This window comes from Prunus mume, linkage group LG7 (assembly GCF_029339155.1).
Source record: "Prunus mume cultivar Tortuosa linkage group LG7, ASM2933915v1, whole genome shotgun sequence".
NCBI classification, from domain to species: Eukaryota; Viridiplantae; Streptophyta; class Magnoliopsida; order Rosales; family Rosaceae; genus Prunus; species Prunus mume.
In genome coordinates this window covers 13,752,744-13,774,434 of record NC_142704.1, presented here as the reverse complement: position 1 = coordinate 13,774,434, position 21,691 = coordinate 13,752,744, and the positions used below count along the sequence as shown (strand labels likewise).

General features: G+C 35.0%; 3 protein-coding genes across 6 annotated transcripts; 2 read left to right on the top strand and 1 right to left on the bottom strand.

The window, feature by feature from the left end:
* Positions 1-6,660: 6,660 nt before the first annotated feature.
* LOC103336800 (uncharacterized) lies at positions 6,661-13,218 on the top strand. Of its 4 annotated transcripts, none has more exons than XR_016122324.1 (11): positions 6,661-7,004; positions 7,219-7,284; positions 8,633-8,813; positions 9,065-9,261; positions 9,433-9,483; positions 10,528-10,619; positions 11,233-11,303; positions 11,906-11,994; positions 12,424-12,528; positions 12,649-12,849; positions 13,044-13,218. XR_016122324.1 is itself a non-coding variant. In XM_089042036.1 (10 exons), the coding sequence occupies exons 1-10, from the start codon at positions 6,735-6,737 to the stop codon at positions 12,784-12,786; spliced, it is 1,260 nt and encodes a 419-aa protein (XP_088898162.1). In that variant the 5' UTR covers positions 6,662-6,734; the 3' UTR covers positions 12,787-12,966. The 4 variants fall into 4 exon arrangements, 2 of the variants coding, with proteins under 2 accessions (XP_088898162.1, XP_008238122.2); XR_016122325.1 differs by having other exon boundaries at positions 13,028-13,218; XM_089042036.1 differs by lacking the exon at positions 13,044-13,218 and having other exon boundaries at positions 6,662-7,004; positions 12,649-12,966.
* A 2,100-nt stretch (positions 13,219-15,318) lies between these two features.
* On the top strand, positions 15,319-17,270 carry LOC103336798 (Homeodomain-like superfamily protein). The gene is made up of 6 exons (XM_008239898.3): positions 15,319-15,619; positions 15,862-15,938; positions 16,012-16,078; positions 16,187-16,268; positions 16,483-16,552; positions 16,642-17,270. The coding sequence occupies exons 1-6, from the start codon at positions 15,463-15,465 to the stop codon at positions 17,023-17,025; spliced, it is 837 nt and encodes a 278-aa protein (XP_008238120.2). The 5' UTR covers positions 15,319-15,462; the 3' UTR covers positions 17,026-17,270.
* A 1,422-nt stretch (positions 17,271-18,692) lies between these two features.
* On the bottom strand, positions 18,693-21,448 carry LOC103336797 (isoflavone reductase homolog). The gene is made up of 4 exons (XM_008239897.2): positions 21,106-21,448; positions 19,915-20,155; positions 19,448-19,651; positions 18,693-19,027 (listed from the first exon to the last, which is right to left on the bottom strand). The coding sequence occupies exons 1-4, from the start codon at positions 21,433-21,435 to the stop codon at positions 18,864-18,866; spliced, it is 939 nt and encodes a 312-aa protein (XP_008238119.2). The 5' UTR covers positions 21,436-21,448; the 3' UTR covers positions 18,693-18,863.
* Between the last annotated feature and the right edge of the window lie 243 nt (positions 21,449-21,691).

Sequence of the window (21,691 nt, the reverse complement as noted above, 5' to 3'; positions counted from 1 at the left end):
TCTAATTTTAATAATTCTTATACGTTCCTAAGTTCTTCTTTGTATTCAACTTTTTTCCATTTCAATTATTGTAACCTTTCTTTTAATCTATTAGGTGACCACCAAACCAATGTCCAAAAATGCAAAGGGTTCACTGTTAACTAGTGATTCTGGTAATTAACAAAATTTTAACAGGTTATAACACGTTGGTTTTTAACAGTTGTATTGGGTGACTTCTGTCCTCAAGGTACTTTAATGTTATAATTATATTATTAAGGAGCTAAACTAAGCTTTGATGCCAAATTTCAGCAGAGTCTCGGCCAAGGTCTCAAAATAACAACCAGATACCATGCTTAGAACATGGAACTGCAAAGATGCTAACCTAAAGGGCTATGGAGTAGAACTCAAAGGTCCTCTAAACTCAGAGGTTCTCTGGCAGACATCTAGTTGCTGTTATGACAAATATCAAATATGACCAAGTGCTCGAACAAAGTATGATCGTCAGTATAGCAAGATAATAACATAATTATAACAGAGTTCCCCTGTTTTGGACAAGAAGTCTACTAAGAAAAACAAAAAATAAAACACGAAAAGATTTACTTAAGTATTGATACTGCTGGTAATTGCTAGCTCTGAGTATTAAAGTAATCTAGAGTTTACGTATTAACAGTCGTCGGATATTAACGACATATTAAAAATGATTGGTGTATGAAGAGAATAAGTAATAAGGGAAAGTATATGAATATAGGAGCGTACTAAGATTTATTGATTGAAAGCTGAATGAGAGTACTAAGATTTATTGATTGAAAGCTGAATGAGAGCACTAAGATTTTTTCTCTGGTATTGTACTTCTCACTTTCGGAGTTTACTAACTATATACACCTTCAGCTACTATCCTTTCAAGGCTTCCGATGCCTTATGAATTTACATAACACCCTTCACACTACTTCACAACGCACACACCACTTACATAAACAAACAAATTCATATGCACACTAAGACAAAAGGCATTCAAACATATGCACAAACAAATTAAATTTTTTAAAGATGGACTGCTACATTGCTAACACTGTTGCTGCACTTTTGTTGAATAAATACAAAATCTTCACATGTTGCTTTGAGCCTAAGACTTGCATGTGTGCTAAAGATAAGGGATTTTTTTTCATATTTTTAAAAATATTTTGGGTTTGTTTAGAGCAGGCTGCTACTTTTGGGCTTTTTACTTATACTCATTTTACTATGTTATTGTACACATTTTTATTCACTTCCTTGTTGTATTCATTTTTATGAAATACATTTTTTTTCTTCAAAATTTGCATGTTTTTAGTTTAAAACTAATTCAAAGAAAGTTAAGAAAAAAAAATTAAAATACTTTTTAAACAATTAATAAAGTTACAAATTTTGAGATTTATGGGAGGAAAACCTGAATTGAATATTCTATCTATATTGAGAATTCTATAGTGAGGGTTTTACTAAGACCCTTAGATGACGTTCTATTTCTTAACCGTTAGATCAAACTAACCAATTTGATTCACGAACCAATTGGATCCAACAGTTAAGAAATAGGTCCTCATCTAAGAGCCTTAGGCCATCCCAAAATATCCCAAATCTTAGCCCAATTCCTTCCCCAACCCAAGAAAAGTAAGGGGCTAAAATTTGGGAAAACGCAAACTTGATGCCAAATACCAGTGCAGCTATTGTTTGGAATGGAAATTTTTTTGGTGGAGCCCACTCGCAGCCTATGTGCAATGAGGACAAATGGGGCCTGTCGCTACTGTGCTCCAAAATATCTCTCGCCATGTGTCAGCTACTAGTGATGTTATCGTTGGACAATTCAAATATCTCTTTCTTCTTTTTTTCTTCAACAATAATCCAAATTAACAATCCATATTAAAGCGAAGCTATTTTAACGTTAAAAAGAAAGATCCAATTATTGAAATTTAAATCTAACAGTCAAAATAATATTTTTAATTAATCTAAATAAGATCCAACCCCAAATCTCACTCTAAACTCTATAAATACCCACTCATTTCTTAAACAATTTAATTTGTGGAATTTCAATTATTTAAGGTCAAATTGTTCAAAAAAAAAGTTAAATTATAAAGTTATTTGAGAAGATTAAATCAAGAAAAGTTATCCATTTAAAAAAATTAGACTTAAACCATTCTTAAATAATTTAATAAAGTTGCGGATTTAAAATTTAAGTCTAAAGGGTTAGGAAAAAAACCGGCTTGAGTCCGGGCAAAACCCAAATAATTACTTTTTAGAAGGGGAAAATTTGGGTTTATGACCAAATGGGTAGGAGAAGGTCTTATGTAAGACACTTAGGGCTCGTTTGGTACGTCAGACTTGCCGGATAGTATTAATTTATTTTGGAGAGTGCTAACTATTTATCCATAATATTATAAAGAGTTTGGTGTTGTTCCAGATAAATAGTCAGACTAAGTTATACTGTGTTTGGTGCTTCGTTGGATAACATTGGATCAAACTATTTTTTTATAAAAATTCTTTGATAATTTAAGCGGAAATTGAAATTCAAATGACACAATTTTTTTTGATAAGATTCATATGACAAAATTGTTTTTCATTTGTTTTTGCCAAATCATTGACAAATCATTTTCGCCATTAGATACATCGAATGACTGCCTAATACTAAAACAAGAAACCTCTCTCCCAATTCTCTCTTCCCTCTATCTGCTTCCTTCATTGTCTTTTTGCCGGCCCACCATATCATTGATGCAAAACCCCCCAAGTTAAATTTGGAATATGGGATTTTGACCAAAAAATTAATATATAAAAAATCTGGAATCTGGCTGAGCTTTGAATCGAGAACCAATTATACTAACCCACCAATAAAAAAATTAAAATAGGATTGAAAACCAAACTTGTTTGGCTGAGCTTTGAATCGAAACAACATAAATGGAGCAAGAACGAGTTTCAACACTAAGCAAAGCTGCAAACTTGGGTGTTCGAAATTCAAACAAAAAAACCACCAAGTAGCCTCTAAAGAAGATAGCAGAGAAGAAGATGATGAGTGAAGAGGAGAAGCATATTTTGGGGGGGAGGGGGAGAGAGAGAGAGAGAAAGAGAGAGAGATGGATATTTGGAGAAGAGTGAAGAGAATAACCACTGGAAAAGATAGTAGAGAAGAATCGGGGAGAAGAAGATGAAAATATAGCGTTTGATTTTTCACGTGTGTTCTTTTTTTCCTAGTCTTATAATTAAGCGTGTATTATGTAAACTAGGGAGTGTAAGTTGTATTAGTTAGTCAAGTAAGGAGAGTATTAAAAGCTCAAACTGTTTAAAATAGTCAGGTAATTAGATAATACAAGTTGACACCAAACAACTGACATGGACTATTTACTCATATCTAGAGTCTAATACGGTATACCAAGAAAGCCCTTAGGAATCGTTTTGTACAACGGACTGTTATGGACTGGACTATATCCTAGGATTGTCTTGGATTAACTCAAATTGGCCTAAGTTGGATTAAGTACTGATCAACGTTTAGTGTTGCGTCAGACTAAAAAATAATTATTTTAATAATTAATAATTATAAATAATTATAAATAATTAAAATTCTAATATTCATTTTACTATTTAATTAAGGATTTTGACATAAAAATAAAAAATAAAAAAATAAAAAAATAGTAATATTTTTAAATGCTAAAACTATCTTATCTCTTTTTTTCCCTACTTTTTCTTCCTTTCTTCCTCTTCTCTCCTTTGTCTTTTCTTCTTTCTTTCCTTCTTGGCCCGTTTCTCTTGTTTTTTCTTCCTTCCCAGGCTATCCCTTCTTTTTTCTTTCTTTCTTCCTTTCTTTCCTTTCTATTTCCTTTTTTCTTCCCCTTTTCATTCTCTCTTCATCCACTTCTGGGTATGTGGTGGCTGCAAACACCCACCCCTTTCTCTCTGGTTCCACTAATTAATGGTTGTGGTGGTTTGATTCGGTGGTGATGGTGGTTGAGCTTGCTATGTGATGGCTGGTTATGTGTGATGGTGATGGTGATGGTTTGATTGACTGATTGGGTGGTGATGATGGTTTGATTGGGTTTGTGATGGCTGGTTATAGGTTTGATGATGGTGGTCAGGCTCGCATGCTTGATGGTGGTATTGGTATCACCATCGGTATTTTGCGAACCACGTTTATATTAGACAAGCGATTCTGATAATTTTTTTCCCCATTGAACTATACAATCCCATTTAAGTTAATCCTCCTTTATCTGAATATGGGTTTTTAGTAGGGGTGACAATTTTCAATATGACCCGTTACACGACTCGAAACCCATATAAAAAAAAAACACAACTTGAACCCGCACGATTAATAATTGAGTTATTTTTCCGTTGCTACTGTGGGATTTACACAATCGATTGAATCATATATATATCCCTTCAACACAACATAGGTCATTGGGTCAACCCGTTTTGACCCACTTATTAAATGGGCGGGTTTCGAGTCCACCTATCAACCTACTAAAATACATGTTTAACCCGTTTATTAAACGGGTCGTGTACCCTTGTAATTCCTACCAACCTGCTAAAAATGAAGGAAATGGAGACTTCACCACACACACAAGGGGTTTTGAACCCTTGCCACTTACATTCCTCTCTAACACCTTATCCACCATGTTACATACAATTAGGGATGGCAACGGGCCGGTTAGGGCCCGGGTATGGCAATACCATCCCCCCCGTCCCCGACCCAATCCCCGTCCCCATCCTCGTCGGGAAGTGCCTTCCATACCCGCCCCAATCCCCAGTTTTTAATAAGATATTTCTTGTTAAAATAATTTTCTAAAGCACAATCACATCATTGTGAAATTTTAAAAACAACCACCACAAGATATTTCTTGTTAAAATAATAACTCAACAAGCCAAAGAAGGTGGACACAAAACTTGAAATCATTTCTATACAAATCTTTACAAACTTTTTCAGTAAGCACAATAAATCCATCTAGTCTATATGGTAACTTTGTTTATTATATTATATTAATAAATATATTGATTATAAATAAATATATTACTTATCGGGGCTGGGTATGGGGATCCCCGAATTTGCAAAATCCCTTCAAGTCCCCGACCCGACAGGTATTATTGCCATCCCTACATACAACTTTGTGATTATATAATACACTATGTGATATTTATAATGTTTGTACAAGAAGTAGAATTTCACATGTCTTTTTTCTTTTCTTTTCTTTCTTTTTTCTCCCTCCTTTTTCCTCTCTCTCTCTCTCTCTCTCTCTCTCTCTCTCTCTCTAATTAAGTGAGTCGAAGTGGAAAACCAGAAAACATGGGTGTACAACTCGAGGTGGAAAGTGAGAAAACATGGAAAGCGAAAAACACGGAGTGGAAATCACGGAGGTGAAAAGCCAGAAATTACGGGTGTGGAGATCAAGGAATGCGGGAAAAATCATAAACGGGTGTCATAATGGACGTCTATAAAAGGAGACAAAGAGAGAAAAAAATCACACCTCAAAAAACAAAAAACCTAGCTCCGCCAATTTTCTTCCTTCCCATTTCTCTCGCTCTAAACCTATCTCTCAAACTCAGAAATAAAATGGCCTATTCATTCCCATTTTTTATTGATCTAAACCTAGCTCCACCAACACAGGCATGGGGCCAAGGGAATGCACCAGTGTGAATGCCCTACTTTGCTTCCTCTCGAGGACCAGTTACCGTAAACGACTCATTACTCCTTGATAACGATGTTGCTGTTGGAACTGTGAGGAGTTCGGTGACTCCGGAATGTGCACGTGCTGGGAATGAGGGATGATAACCGGGTGGTGAGTAATGTCATGGCACCGAGCATGCAAAATGCTGCATCTGTCGCAAGTGTGGGACATCACCTAATTGCGAAATCCCATGAGATGTAGGTGCTAAGAGATTGGTTGGTGGTAGAGCGAAGTTTGGTTGAAGATTGTCAGCGTGTTATAAAGAGTTTGAAGAGGGAAAGGACAAAGACGGCGGAGGTGAATCGACGTCAGCTTGAAATATTGCAGGAAGAGAATCAAAAGCTATCAAAGATGATAGATTTTTACTCTCAAGACATGCAAAAGCAACTGGAGGCCCTGGATCGACCGAGTCGCAATCAATGAGATCACGACACAAGTTATGCTCAAGCTAAGGGTGTGATCTTTGGGAGCTCAAGTGATGAGCCCCAAGAAGCTGCGTGTGAAAACCCAAGAGAAGAGGTCTAGATGGCCAAACTAAAGGCTCTTATTGCGGAATCAAGAAGCGCGCCGTGATGTTGTTTTTTTAAAAATTTTAAAAAATTAATGTAGTCCCTTGTTTTTTGTTTTTTTAATGTGAAATAAATATTTTTCTCTTTTTTTTTTATTTTTTTATTTTAAATTTTAACGACACAAATTAATGTGCTATTCATCCAACTATAAATACTCACAAGTGTACCAATTTATTGGAAAATAGGAATAAGTAAATAGGTTATTAACAGGTAACCTGTTTAATAACCTGTTTAAGACGATCCGAACTCGACACGACACGCTTATTAAATGAGTCAGGTTCAGATTGAGTATTCTTGACACATTTATTATACTCCGAAACAACATGAACCTGACACCTAATTTCTAGTACTATTGAACCCAGTCCCATGAGGCATAGTGTGCCAAAAATGGGTCTCTTTTCAGCCCAAAATAGGGGTGTAAAATGAAAAATGAAAAATGAAAAATCCTTGAAATAAATTCTAAAACCTTGAATGGGTTTAAGCACTCGCTACATTCTTTAGGCGCAAAAACATGATGGCTACGAGATTCATACTCTCAAGAGCAAGAACATCAACTAAAAATCTCAATCTCCATGGTTCCTCACCACTCTCTCAATTCATCAGAAACCTCTCCTCCGTCGTTTCCCGAGAATCCAATTTCCGCAACCTCAAGAATCCTCGTCCCGGATATTCCAGGAGCATGGTCTCTGCTTCAAACTACAATCTCGACCAGGACTCGGCCTTGAGTCTTGATACTCGTGTTCCAGCCACCGTCATCACCGGCTTTCTTGGTTCTGGAAAGGTTGGTTTTTAATTTGTACTTTTGTAACAATGGAGAAATAGAAATGGTGTGTTGTACTGTACCTGCTTAATTTGAAGTTCTGCTTGTTTCTTGTAGTGGGTATTTGTTGGTTTTTGCTAAAACAAAGAGATAGGCGTCATCTTAACTGTACGATTCTTTTTTTTGTTTTCCCATTTCTGTTTGAATTTGAATCGAATTGTTACTTATAATGCAGACTACACTGCTGAATCATATTCTGACATCTCAACATGGGAAGCGGATTGCGGTCATAGAAAATGAGGTATTTTTTCTTTTGTGCCAATAGAAAATGAAGTTGATTTTCACGATTGCCACTATTTTTGTGCTATATTTTTTCTTTGTATTGATTTTATGTGAACATTCACAGTGAAATACGAGAAATGTATGCATTAGTTGATTTGATTATCTAAATGTTAATGAAGGAGTATGGGATGACCAAAGAAGGATTAGACTCAAGTTCATGGTGTGCATTTCTGCGACTTCTACACTTTTGGCTTAAAACAAAAGCAAATGATTTTATTTTTGTGTCGTTTCAGTTTCTTTTTCTTTTGGGGTATAGCTCTATGATTTATTAGAGTTTGGAATATAAAACTTTCTTGCTTGAGCAATCTTATTAGTGAAATTGCGTGGTGGAGGGGTCAATATGACAAAGTAATTTTTAGCGTGAATATCCAAAATATTTTTTTCCTTTTTCTTCATTGTTTTCTTGAATTAACCCTAACTTGGTGTTTTTATATTAAGCTCCTACCTTATGTTGTTAATTTTCTTTTTAAGTAGTTCCATATTTTTTTATGGAATATTTACTATTTTTTATATTGTGCTTCACTCTTAAATTGTCCCTAGGTGCGAGTATCTTTTGTCCTCAAGTGTGTTGGTCATTATGTTGATATGTTTCATATTTATTCTGGTATATGCTTATAATATTAGGCATTCAGTACAAACTGTTTATTGTGAATACTGTGTGTATCTTTTATGTGAAGCAAAGTCTTTAACCATTTAATATTATCCATACAAACAAAAGACCATTTAACAAACTAAATCAATAAGCATCTATACAGTGAACAACAAAATTTAGTTGAATTTGACCCCGGCTACATCCACAACAAAATCAATGGATTTAAGTTAACCCAAGACGCAGTACCAAAAAAACTCCTAAAGCTTGACGATGTCTTGATTTGATTATGACTATCTTGACGTTATCTTGACTCTCCCTTTAGTCTTTGATCTGATTGGATCTCAAGTCCATGCACTGATGCCATCATTAAGTGCGCATTTGACCTTTCAATTGGATGTGTACATTCAAAGCATATGCATGTCATAAGATTTTACCCACATATGCCTTTAGTCTTTGATCTGATTGGATCTCAAGTTTATGTTAGGATATTGAAAACTTTTTTACCCACATCTTTATATGCTGAGAGTTTTTTTTTGTTTTTTTTTTTGTTTTTTTGGAGTCTATGTATTAAGTTGGAAGTGATAAAGAATTTAACATATATAATGATTTTTTTTTTCATACAGTATTTGTATCTGTTCTTGAGATTTATTTTTTTCTTTAATTGGAATGGTTTGTTCCTAAGATTTTTTTTAATAATAGGATTATGTAAATGCAGTTTGGTGAGGTGGATATTGATGGATCATTGGTTGCTAGTCATTCATCTGTGAGTGAAGACATTGTCATGGTCAATAATGGTTGCCTATGCTGTACTGTTCGGGGTGATCTAGTTAAAATGCTGTTGGAGTTGGTTAAGAAAAAACGAGACAAGTTTGATCATATTGTTATAGAAACCACGGGTATGTTGGATTTCTCAAATTTTACTCATAGGTGGTGGTGTAAGTATTACTCAAATTCTAAATGATTAAAGATTTGAGTCCTATGTATGAAATCCATTTGAACTAGATTTTGATCCAATTTAAAGAAGTTCTATTCCAAATTGTGTTTCGCATTAGAAGGAAAGTACAGAACAATAAAGAGAAAGAGGGGCCAATAGTGTTTTGAGTTTAGGGTGCCAGAACTCAAGATTGACATAAAATCTTTTCTGCAGGCCTTGCTAACCCAGCTCCCGTTATAGAAACATTTTGTATGGATGAACTTGTTTCAAGACGTGTGAAACTGGATGGAGTTGTTACTTTGATTGATGCCAAGCATGCAATGCAACATTTGAACGAAGTGAAACCAAGATTTGTGGTGAATGAGGCAGTGGAACAAGTTGCATATGCTGATCGTATTATATTGAACAAGGTGGGTATTTATTTCTTACTCTAAAAGTGCTGTTCTTTTCCTTGTCTGTTGTTCTTTCTGTCTTTCCCTTCCTTTTTCTGCTGTCTAATTTCTGTACTCCAGCCATTTCTTCCCAATTAGAATGCTATTTTCTGCTCCAAACTTATGAGATTCTATCAATTGTTTTGGCAGATAGATTTGGTGACCGAGACTGAATTGGAGGTATTGACTAACAGAATCAAGGTATCTACACAAGATTTATGCAGTTGGTTTGTTTAAACAAAGAGTATACGGGAGTATAGTAGAGAGAGAAGAAAGATTTATGTTAGGGTCTAGCATCTAACCTAAAATCATTTGGCAATGGGCAGACAGCAGACCCAGGATATTATACATTGTGTGCATGGCTTGAAAATTGAATATATTATATAATCCTAGGCCCATTCAAATTTCCATTGGATGGAGTAGGATGAGGCATTGGAGTCGAAATGTGAGGTAAAACATCATGGGGGTAACTGATATCTAGTGATGTTTTGCACACTTTGACTGTCTTGTTCATGTGCGCCGAGGTGAAAGAAGGTTTCTAGGTGTTTATAGAGATCCCAGTAAGCTCATTATCTTTCTGCTTCTTGATCTGGGGACACTAACTTAGCTCCAACGCGTGCTTAGGCATGCCTTCAAGGCTTTCGCCTCACATAGCGGACTAAAAACACCTCGTCTCTACGCCTCGCCTTTTAAAACATTGAGTAGTATATAACTTTGTCCACACTCCAAGTGGTATAAAAGTTGGCCTGGACAGAATCAATGCTAAGCTTGTGGAATCATGGATACCAATGGGTCCAATATCCTGTGCATACTAATCAGCCTATATTCATGTGAGTTACAGAGATCATATAAACATTGACTGGAGCCTTAGATAAATGAGCAAGATTGTTAGCCTTTAGAAGCTACAAGGGCTCTTATCTTGTCACCTTGTGAAAAAACTTATCCTAGGGTATAGGAACTTGCAAGCTGCAAATAGTCAACATTTAATCAATAACATGTAAGATGCATGTTATTCATAATTTGAAATGTGGGACTATTCTAATAGTGGAATTGCATATGCTAAACTGGGTTAATCACTTGGCTTGTAGAAATTATTGCTTAACTTCAAACTAGATTGGCAATGCTTCATTTCTTTCTGTTTTATGCTTTTGTTGCATGTATTTGGATTTTTTAATTACCCCTTAAAAAGAGAGAAATATTATTTATTTATTTATTTATTTTGCAATACTTGTGCATGGATGCTAGCATATCAATGGGATGGCGCAAATCAAGCTAGCTAAATTTGGATCTGTGGACATGGACTTTGTTTTGGGTGTAGGAGGATATGATCTCGAAAGGTCATTGTCTAATCTTTGTGTGTGTGTGTGTGTGTTTTTTTTTTCGCCATCTCAAATTTGTTCATACATTTTAAAATAATATTACTCTTGTTGCTTTGTTGCTATCTTTTATTTTTTCAAGTTCTAGAAAAAAGAGATTTGTTACTCTTATTCATATGTAGTGCATACTGTTGATTCCCTACAATGTATTTCAATGATTGAAAATCTATTCTTTAGTTCCTCCTTCAAGGATCATCCCTACAGAAAATCAGACATACCAGAAGTTGTGTGGTCTTCTAAACTGTACAGACAAACATAGTGTGTTTGATAAAACTTCAGTGATGTGGAAGGTAGTTAATCGGATAGTTGAGTTACGATTGCTGATTTTTTATGGGGATGTTTTTTTTTTTTTTTGAAGGAGCACCTAAAAAATTGATTGTTCCAGTTATTGAACTGCAAATTGTGAAGGACATCCACACTTTTCACACTTTTACCTTCCTCTGATTCCTCTCTTAGAAAAGGGTGTCTATATATATGTATAGATATATTGTTTACGTTAAATGAGTACCAATTTTTACTCGATGTATATAGTGTATACTAATCTTTGTAGCACGTTAAATGCCCTGATCTGCAGGATCGATAGTCAAGTTCAAGTAGATAGTTCCTGTTCTCCATCCCATCACCATGAAGCTGGACATGGTGCTGGTCTCTCTCTCTCTCTCTCTCTCTCTTTTGTTCTTTCTTGCATCTGAGTGTTTTGTGTCTTGATTTACTTTTCCCCTTGTTTGGATTAATAATAGAAGTTAGGATTTTAAAAAACTTTTTATAAATTTGCTAAGGTGAACTCATAATCTGTTCTCATTTATGCAGGTGAAGCTTCCTATTTCTATAGGATCTAGATAAATTTATTTTATTTTATACGAAACAGTAATTTTATAAAATTTATCATTAAATGTTAGGGGTTGTTTGTTTATCATTAGTGTTTGTCTTCGTTGTAACTCATCTTGCAAATTGTAGTTTCATCTCTGTTGCTTGTCCACATATTGTAATTTCCTTTTCTTTAATAAACTTTTTATATGATTAGAAGTGTAGCGAAATCAAACTACATGTGGTTGAACTCGAGGGGGATCACTTAAACTTGTTAGTTTCTGTTTGAATAACTTTCTCCTTGAGTATTCCTTTTTTATCCTAATTCTATTGTTTTTCTTGTTAGTTAATTGAATCATCTACTTAGGGTTTTCTCTAAAGTGATTCCAAGCTTATTTTCTCCTGTTCGATTTATTTCTAACATGGCTGGGATTTTACAGAACACCACAATCATCATCACGACCATGTACATGATTCTACCGTCGCAAGTGTCAGCATAGTTTATGAGGGAACCCTTGATCTTGACGAGGTAGCAAAATTTTACTTTATCATTTTGTTTACATATATTTATATTGGCAGTTTGGTGTCTGTTTCTGCTTCTGTCTAATTTACTTTGGAAACATAAGCTCATCTTGGAAGTTAATTGGAATTTTTACTCGATCAAATATTTAAGCCATTAATTACTCAATCAAAGCATAGTTGCACAATACTTCATAACCAAAATGAGTACCAATTTAAATTGAGTCTAGGAATACATTTGTTTTTCATATACATAGAATGATCATAATTCCTGGGATAGAAGGTATTGAACTTTCTCAATTGCCATACCCACTGAAGATGCTTTGTTTAAGAAAAGAAATTTCATGAAAACGATAGGAAAAGGCAACAATTTTGTTTAACTGTTTCCTTACGGAATTAGAATTTATTCCACCTTTGTTTGATCAAATGGATGGACCAGGTGGATGATTGGCTTGAAAGGTTGATCGAAGAAAAAGGAGAAGACTTGTACAGGATGAAGGGTGTCTTATCTATAAATGGTTCTGATCAACGTTATGTTTTCCAGGTTTTCATTTTTTTTCGCTTGTTTCTATTTTATGATTTGATGAAAAACATTTTATAATTTTTGCCAAATCTAAATTTAGCTTGTATTTTGGCCTTCCGCCATTATGTTTAATCTCTTCAGGGGGTGCACTCCACATTGGATGGGTGCCCAGGCAGTACATGGGGACCTGATGAGAAGAGGATTAACAAGCTTGTGTTCATAGGAAGGAATTTGGATGAAACTACTCTTAGAAAAGGTTTTAGAGGTTGTCTAGTATGATGTTCTTATAGTGGCTAAATGCGGTGGGGATCATAATGAGTTCAATGCTTCTTAGTATCACCGGTAAGTTCGTTCTGAGTTTTGGCATCAAATGATTTACAATCTTGTTCGGACTCATGACCCAAACATGTTTATGCAGCATTATAGTAGTGTTTATGATGCCTCTGAAGTTTCATTTTTTTTTTTTTTTTTCTTTTTTTTTTCTTTTTAATGGATTTTTTATGTCTACTTTGATGTGGAGTGTGTTTTCATAATAGTGGCGTGTGGGCGTGGCGGTTGATGAATCATAGTGGATTCATATTGCAGATGTTAAAATGATCATTTCTATTACACAGGTCCCTTAGCAGATCCTCCATTGACAATGTAAACTTGTAGTTTGTATATGAAATTGATATGTATTTAAACTTTAATAACAAGTGAACATTTTGTAAATGACAATGGCTGACAATGGGTGTTATATTCAAGTTTAGTCACACACAATTCCGCCATGCAACTGAGTCTTTATCAAATTATTTTGTCAAACTTCCATTCAAAACTTTCATACTATTTTCACAATTTCTATTCAAGTAATTTCTTATCGAAATTTTCGCATTTTTGGATCGCTGATATGTCCATTGCAAAGATGACATGACTATATCTAGTGCAATTTTTGATAACCGAAATAACCGATTAAACTCTTGAAGCATCATTCTCCATTATTCCCCTTGTTGGAATAAGTCATTAAATATGAAGACTCCAAAGCTGACCCTCGTAGTTTATTCTGTGTTTCTTTGTTTGTTGGCCTCCTTGGAGTTTTAAAACTTGCACCGGCAGTGGCCTATCAAAAACGATAGCACCTTTCGATCCGTTTAAAAATAAATAAATAAATAAAAATAACTCAAATGAAGCTATGTCAACCAAATCTAACAAGTAAACCAACAATTAATAATATTAATAATATTAATTAATTAATTATTAATGAAATTAGGAGAAAGCATGCAGAGGACTAAAATAGGAGAAGGCAGCAGAAGGTGGAAAGGGGGGTTGGATGGACATGACAGCTTTTCACGGGACAAATGGCCCCAATGGCCCCCCCCCCCCTTCCCCTTGGGCAGTGGGAATATTCTGCACTCCCGTCGCATGCGGAGCTTTCGGAACGTGTCTTTCTCTGCACATGTGAACCTTTACGTCTATCATCATTGACACTGTGAGACAAGACGAGATGAGCCAATGGCTTGCCGTCGAATATTCCACGCTGGCCTCCACGTGTTCCTCTAATTCCTTAATACTAACCCATTCACCCGAGCGAGACGCCTTTTTTAATCAGACAAACTATGCGCAAGTTAAAAGTTTTCTGGTTGGCCTAGCTATTACATTTCAGGGAAGCCCATACATCATAGTAAAACAATGTGTTTTAATCGTGATGTCATTCCCTTCAAAACGATGGATCATGGGTCAAAATTCGAGTTTGGAGTCGTAGTTTTTTAGGTTTATCTTTGCTCGCGCGTCTCTCCAACTCCTCTTTGATTGTTTTCGTCATCTGTTCTACATTATGATGATGTGGTTGTAGATCGATTTTTATTTACTTGTTTTGTGTTACAGTTTTTTGAAGTTGTAATAAGTGCATCAACTTTTTTTTTAGTTTGTTGTGTGTTTATAGTCTTTATTAATAAAGAGTTAGAGCATCTCCAAGGGAGATATCAAATACCAAACATCAAATTTAAATTTAATGGCTGATGTGACAATTTGACATTTTACACAGCTTTACACTCCACTCGATATGTCAAATTAAATTATTATTTTATTACATTTTAGTGTTGATTTATTTTGAATTAAAAAGAAAAGAAAAGAAAAAGTAATAAAATATTCATTTGACATCTTACTTTTGGAATGTCAAAAATAACATCTTAACCTCTAGCTTTCATTCCACATCAGCTTTGACACATTGGTTGGAGTGATGATAGATGTTATTTCTAATTATTAAATATATATATAACACTTTTAACACATCTGGAGATGCTCTTATAAGGTTATAGTTGGTTTGGTGCGCTGAGGCATATGATTGGTTTTCCTGAACATTTCTTAGGCTATGCATGGCTATTAGTGTAGGTATACCTTTCACCCAAAAAAAAAGTATATGCGCTTTCTGTTGTTGGTGGACTAGTGGTGGTTATTTGTTTTTGCATTGGTTATGGTTATCGATATCCTTTAAGCCTGAATTATGAACGCTTTTATCTAAAAATATTTCTGATTTTGTTTATTAATATATAATATATACAGCCCACCAGCCAGCCCCCTCTTAATGCATTGCTGCTTCCTCTTCAGATTCGTCGCCGAGCTTTTCTCTACAAAAACAAATTATACAATTCTTCTATTGCATAGCTGAAATTATATGCGCATTATTCAAATAAATAAATAATATATAAATAAATAAATGCCACTTAAAAACAACGCGTTCTCTGTGTTCCGTTCTGTTCTGTTCTCTAAAGTAACTTATTCCCTCCTCTTTTTTCTCTCTGTGTCCCTGCTTCTGATTCTGTCTTTCTTACAACCCAATACACTTCCATCACTCTCACCTTTCTTTGTTTTGGCTTCTGGGGGGCTTTTGGGTTTTGAGAATTATTTGGTAGAGATAGAGAAGCAAGATTTGCTTGAATTTGGGAAGTGGGATTTGGGGAGGCTTGCATTTGTTTGTTAATGGAAAGGAACTATGGAGGTGCCTGTGATGGGGAAGGGAATTGTGGATACGAGAATGGGGTGATGATGACAAGAGACCCCAAACCAAGACTAAGGTGGACGCCTGATCTTCATGACAGATTTGTAGATGCTGTCACTAAACTTGGTGGCCCTGACAGTATGTCTTCTTAAATTCTTGTAATTTTGTTTGTTTTTCTATCAACTACTTGTATATATTTCTTTTAATTCTTGATGCGGTAATATTTTGTGGGATTTTAATTTAAACCTGAAATATGAATAAATATTGGGTGATCAATTTGTCGTTTTGGCAGAATTTTCAATGGTATTAGTGCATGTAATTTGCAAAGCTTAATTATCTGATCCAGCTAATTTAATTTTGAAGAGGGTTTCTGTTTTCAGAAGCAACTCCCAAGTCCGTCTTGAGGCTAATGGGCCTGAAGGGATTAACATTGTACCACTTGAAAAGCCATTTGCAGGTATCTTTTGCCTCTTTCTTTTATTTTTTTTTTATGGACAAATGCATTCATTACTAAGCTAGTCAATTTGCAGAAGTATAGGCTTGGACAGCATGCTCGGAAACAGAACTCTGGAGAAGAACACAACAGAGAGAATAATCGTGAGTTTATTATAAACCTAGAAATATTTGTGTGTAATTTTGGTAATATGTTCTTTCAATATCTTTTGCAGTTTGACTGATGCTGTTTTCCTTTTTAAAAAATTATAGGGGATTCATATGTACATTTCAGTAATCATTATTCAACAGGTTCGAGCGCCAAATCGTCGAGAGGTGGTAATGCGGAACAAGGGTATGTGAAACCATCACTTATCATCAACTGCAATTTGATTACTTAGCTAATACGTAGTTTACAGTTTGGTTCATGTGTTAGCATTAGCTAGCCTTCCTTCTGAGGTTTCAGTCACTAGCTAAGATAAGAAAAACTGGTGGTGCTTTGGATATTGTTATGCTCATTTTCCTTATGAACCCGCTTGGATACTAATGAACGAAAATGCTGAAAACAGAACACTTCCATTTTCTGAGGCACTCAAGTGTCAGATTGAAGTACAAAACAGATTGCAAGAGCAGCTTGAGGTATGTTGTTTTGCTATCAGAAATCTCAATGGCCAAATAATATGCCAGCATTTTCTTATGATAAAAATCTTTTACAACTTTTCCAATAGGTTCAGAAGAAGTTGCAGATGAGAATAGAAGCCCAAGGGAAGTACTTGCAAACCATATTGGAGAAGGCCCAAAAGGGCCTCTCCCTAGACATGAAGGGCCCCACTACTATAGAAGCTACAAGAGCCCAATTAACTGACTTCAATTTGGCTCTATCAAATTTTATGGAGAATATACATGAGGAGGATAGAAGAGGAAAGAGCAGTGGTTCAACTTTTGAGATTTATGAAGAGGGAAATACAGAAGAAAATAAAGATGCAAAGCTTAAGGTTGAGAGGGGCTCTATAAATTTTGACTTGAATACTAAAGGGAGCTATGATTATGTTGGTTCAAATGCAGGTGATTTCGAACCGAGACGCTTTCGTTTACAAGATACTACACTTTGATGACAAACACGCAACACTGAGCTTATATTCACATTCTATTCAAAAAAGAGGCTGCTAAGTGCAATATTTGTTGCCAAAAAGAAAAAGAAAAAGAGATGTCTTTTGTTGAGTTCTCATTGTTTATGAGTTCCTTCAACTTTCTTTTTTCTGTGGTTAAAAGAATGCATGTGTTATTATTGATCACAATATCATCCGATTACAACTTAGATTACTATTATTCAGAATCTCCCCAGACACTTGATTTACATCACTCGTACAGTTAGAGAAATATACTGTGTTCTAATGAATTTTATTTGGTCTTTGGGGTTAGGGTAGTTGGTGTAGTTTTGTGTTGTAATTCAATTTCTCTCAGTAAAAAGATTATTGTTCTTCAACTATAAAAGCTGTAGTTTATAAGGGTAGCAGAAGAACTTAAAATCAATTGAATATACTAGCATTGGCCATCAAAACAGATGCAATATCGATTGGAACCATGCAATTGCAAAAGGAGAACACAACCAGCAAATCAGGGTCCTTGTTTTTGTTTTTGTTTTTTTGCTAAAAGCCTTGAGGGTCCATTTGGATGAAGGGATTTGAAAGAAAGGATTTGGATTTGATATCAAGACTAAATTTTCTATAAAAACAACATTGATTGACTAAATTTGAAATAACTAGATGTAGCACATTTGAAATAAATACGTAGTTGGGCCATAACTATGTTTATTAAAAGCAAGGAGTTGGTCCGCGAGAGCAATTAAAACCCAATTAAGAAAGCCAAAGCATGGCCACACAAGCCTGGATCCAAGAACGAGTGATCTTCTTCCATTTTCCCACATGGGTTATGGCCAATTTGGTATTGCTTGTGAAAATAATCGCTATCAAATTTGTTGTGAGAGAAATCAACTGTGGGAGAAAACAATTGGGAATTTTGTAAACTTTTTGAAAACTGACGGGGTTTTGGAAAGATACCATAATCCTCATTAGGTGTTAATGTAAATAAATCATTTTTTTTCTTGTTTGCTTCTATTTTTTTCAGTACAAGCGATAATCTAAACTACATAGGAGGAGGATTTCTCACACACACAAAATTATGATACCATGGGTATTCAAACCTAAAACCTTTGGTCTACAAGTAAATGCCATTTTCCACTGAGCTAGACTTCGTTGGCTATTGTTGCTTCTTTGATTTCTCTCTATAAACAATACAAACTACTTGTATGTTTAGGGATCCTGTTGTAATTTTATGAGGTATATACCCATTATTAGCATATAGATAAATTCTACACCATTTAATTTCTATAAACAAACCCACAAAAAACCCAAAAGGACAGCTGATCCTTTTGAATTTAATTTTGATTATTAAATTACTATGATGCCCGTTTGAGTGTTTTGGATTTTTTTTATGAGGTTTTGGGGTTGGATTTGTTTTAAGAAATCGATAACAATTTTGTAATTTATAGAAAGTTCTAAGCCTCTTTGTTATGTTGTAAATGAGATTTGAGTGTGTTTCTAAAGGCCATTTTATACCCCTTTTTTTAATGAATAATTTGAGCCCCTATTATTGTGCATAATAGTGAAACTCGCTAATTTTATTTGTTGTTAAAAAAGGAAAAAAGGATGTAGGACACCTTTTTTGGTTCAACGTGTGGTATTAATTACGGTTTTGTTTTCTTAATAAGAAATTCATATCCCATACAAATGCATAGAGGCATATATATTTGTCCCAGTTTGAGAACACTGAGATCACCTAGGAAACTATAACCTCACTAACAATACATAATAATAAGTTATTAATATGCTGTATTACATACACAATATAGAGCATCAGGCACGATTACTAAACACCTTGTTTTGTTCTCTCATGTATAAAGTTTCAAGTATTCATCCATGCGAGTGTATTTCACTTCTGGGTAAAGCTTTGAAGCTTCTTCTCCTTCTTCCCCGATTTCAAAGTTTGTCAGAGCGCCTTCATAGAACATGTGGTATAAATGCCCCACTACTACCTGGCCTGCAAAGTCCATACCTGAAGTATGGTATTACATATATGAGATCAAAAGAAAGCTACGCATATCGAGATTAAATTAACTTTCTAATACAGGCTACCCACACAAGCAGTTTAGAATGCCGATTTATTAACCATTGCCGCCACAGCTCAACATCTTACAATTTTTTATGTTCATTTATGGATTACTTCAAGGTTTGGAATTTCAGTTTAGAGTTTATATTTTGTTCAGATCTTAGATTTTAGGCTACTGCAACTCAAGAGTTCAAACCTAAAATCCGAGTAATGAGTGAATGTCTATTGATCTGCGCGTACAAAAAATCATAGAATTTTATTGTGTCGGCGGATAAAATCCATGAGTAGAGCTGATGATTAATCGACAAGGTTAACCATAGATGCAATTTGGTAACTTTCTTGATACAATAGTTTTTATTTGCGTACCTTTCATAGAGGCAAGGAAGTCTTGTTCAGAAATGGAAATATGTTCTAGTTTCTTGCCTATTAGGTTCTCCCACATCTCGACCAATTGCTTTTGACTGAGTTCGTTTTCGGGTGGACGAAGGTACAATGTTTTGTTCAATGTTCGCGGATCATCTATTGTTTTGATTGTATATGCTGCGATGTCATCTTCCTCCAAAATAGTTACTGCATAGTACATGAAAAGCATAAACTAAGACGATTAATTCTATGTCATATATACTTAAATCATTGCTCTTGCATGCAGAAACAAATATAGAAGTATATATTTTATATATATTTTTTTAAACAGGTGATATTGAGCAAGAGGAAAATCGAATCTAGGACCTCGGATGCAAGGTTAATGCTAGAAATATGTTGCTAAATATTTTCTATCTATGAACGCCTATAGTGGTAAGAAGTGATGTTTAACTTAATTTATTAACTTTTACCTTTAGCGTTACCATCTCCATAAATAAGCACTTTTTGCTTTGGAGGGAAGAGTGTTCCCATCTGAGAAAGGTTGCCGGCAAAATAGCTGGCGAAGGCGGCGCCACATACATAAGTGAAAGGGATTTTAGCATCTTCTATTGCCTTTCTCACTATCATTTTCTCATCAAATGTAACTCTTCCAGGTTCAAGTGCATGTCCCATACGTGCTGGATCGAAACCAAACTCTGATGGCAAGAAACGCTGCACAAAAAAAGCCAGTGAAACAAACAGAGTAAGAAATACAGTGTGTTTGTATCATACTTAATTAGTGTTCTTTTAAGTATTTAATTTGGAAACATTTATATGTAATTCATTATTTTCCTCTTTCAGGGTAGATTACTGAGTTAGGCGAATTAACGAGGACAATGGGCCTTTGTACCCAAGTTTTGAACCGTGGTAAATTAAATTCATAAGTTTAGTATCAAATAATATTTAGGACTCACTTTGTTTCTTTTCATATTGAGGACTTGGAATATCACTATTAACCACCCACCACCCTGACCTTCGATACCATAAGCCACCTTTTCTTTGATTCTCTTCCTTATCAGGAAAAAGTTAAACCACTTCTTAAGCAAAATCGTATGATTTCTATTAATGGTAACTAGATACTTACAAGTGCCACCTGACACGAGCAATAATGAAAAATAATTAGAAGGTGTACTCCAAAAAATGAAGGGTACCTATAAAGATAGATAAAATTGTCGTGACTGAGAGTTTGAAAAAACTTTTTGGTGCGACCGGAACACCAGTAGGTGAAGAAATTTTTGATGTGAGCGTCACTAGTAATCCGCTTATCTTATAACATGTGTATATATCTATTTTCTAATAATATATCCTCAATCTCTTAAATATATTGATGTCATTCACCAATATTATAATACTTGGGTTTGTAATACCACGTGTTGGGGTGACATTAATAACCAATAATTTTGCCATCACACGGTGTTACTAATCCATATGATATAATATGAATGAATAATGTGTTTATATTTTAGGTATAGGATATTAATAAGTTCAAAAAAATAAAACATGATGTGTAGTAACATGAGAGTGAAAAAGCACACGGAGCAAATGAACATCCATCCATTCATTTGTAAATTGTATATATGCCTATTACACATATATGATTTTTGGAGATCGATTACTAATACCTTAATATTTCCGGCTTCTTTGATAGCTTGAACAAGCTTGAGCTGCATCAAAATGTTGTGACTCCGAATATGAGCCCCAGACATGGGGCAGATGACAACATCAACAAGCTTGACAGCATCAACAAGGCTTTGGAAATCAGAAAATGAACCCTCCACAAGGTGAGCTCCTTGCTTCTTAAATCCCAAGAGCATTTCTAACTTATCAACGTCGAGACCAATCTCTGGCCTTTGAAGGACATAGGTTGGGTGGCCTTGGGCTAGGCTTGCCCTTACAATCCTTCTCCCCACGTACCCAGTTCCACCTACCACAAGCACCTTGCTCTTTCCCATTTCGATCTTAATGTGTTTTTTCTTGCGAATATGAAGGACTGAAGAGACCTATATTTATATAGACACTTCTCACTTGGTGGTGACCTATGTTTCCTTTGCAAGCTAGGGTTTGTACTTTTGTAATACAGTACAAGTTACTCTTCATCAAATAGTTGGTGGGCTAGCTAGCTATATATAGACTCAACAACAAAAACAGCAAAAATGTTGAATCAAATTTCTAGTGGTTGACGGTGCACGATAATGCAAGGGTTTCGAA

Coding starts and splice junctions, on each gene's coding strand:
- LOC103336800 (XM_089042036.1), top strand. CDS start 6,735: ATGATGGCTACGAGATTCATACTCTCAAGAGCAAGAACATCAACTAAA. Junction 11,304..11,905: donor TGAAGCTGGACATGGTGCTG/GTCTCTCTCTCT, acceptor GGGATTTTACAG/AACACCACAATCATCATCAC. Junction 12,529..12,648: donor ATCAACGTTATGTTTTCCAG/GTTTTCATTTTT, acceptor TAATCTCTTCAG/GGGGTGCACTCCACATTGGA.
- LOC103336798 (XM_008239898.3), top strand. CDS start 15,463: ATGGAAAGGAACTATGGAGGTGCCTGTGATGGGGAAGGGAATTGTGGA. Junction 15,620..15,861: donor TAAACTTGGTGGCCCTGACA/GTATGTCTTCTT, acceptor TTCTGTTTTCAG/AAGCAACTCCCAAGTCCGTC. Junction 16,269..16,482: donor GGTGGTAATGCGGAACAAGG/GTATGTGAAACC, acceptor TGCTGAAAACAG/AACACTTCCATTTTCTGAGG.
- LOC103336797 (XM_008239897.2), bottom strand. CDS start 21,435: ATGGGAAAGAGCAAGGTGCTTGTGGTAGGTGGAACTGGGTACGTGGGG. Junction 19,652..19,914: donor TGGAGATGGTAACGCTAAAG/GTAAAAGTTAAT, acceptor TGTACTATGCAG/TAACTATTTTGGAGGAAGAT. Junction 19,028..19,447: donor CTTCCTTGCCTCTATGAAAG/GTACGCAAATAA, acceptor ACCATACTTCAG/GTATGGACTTTGCAGGCCAG.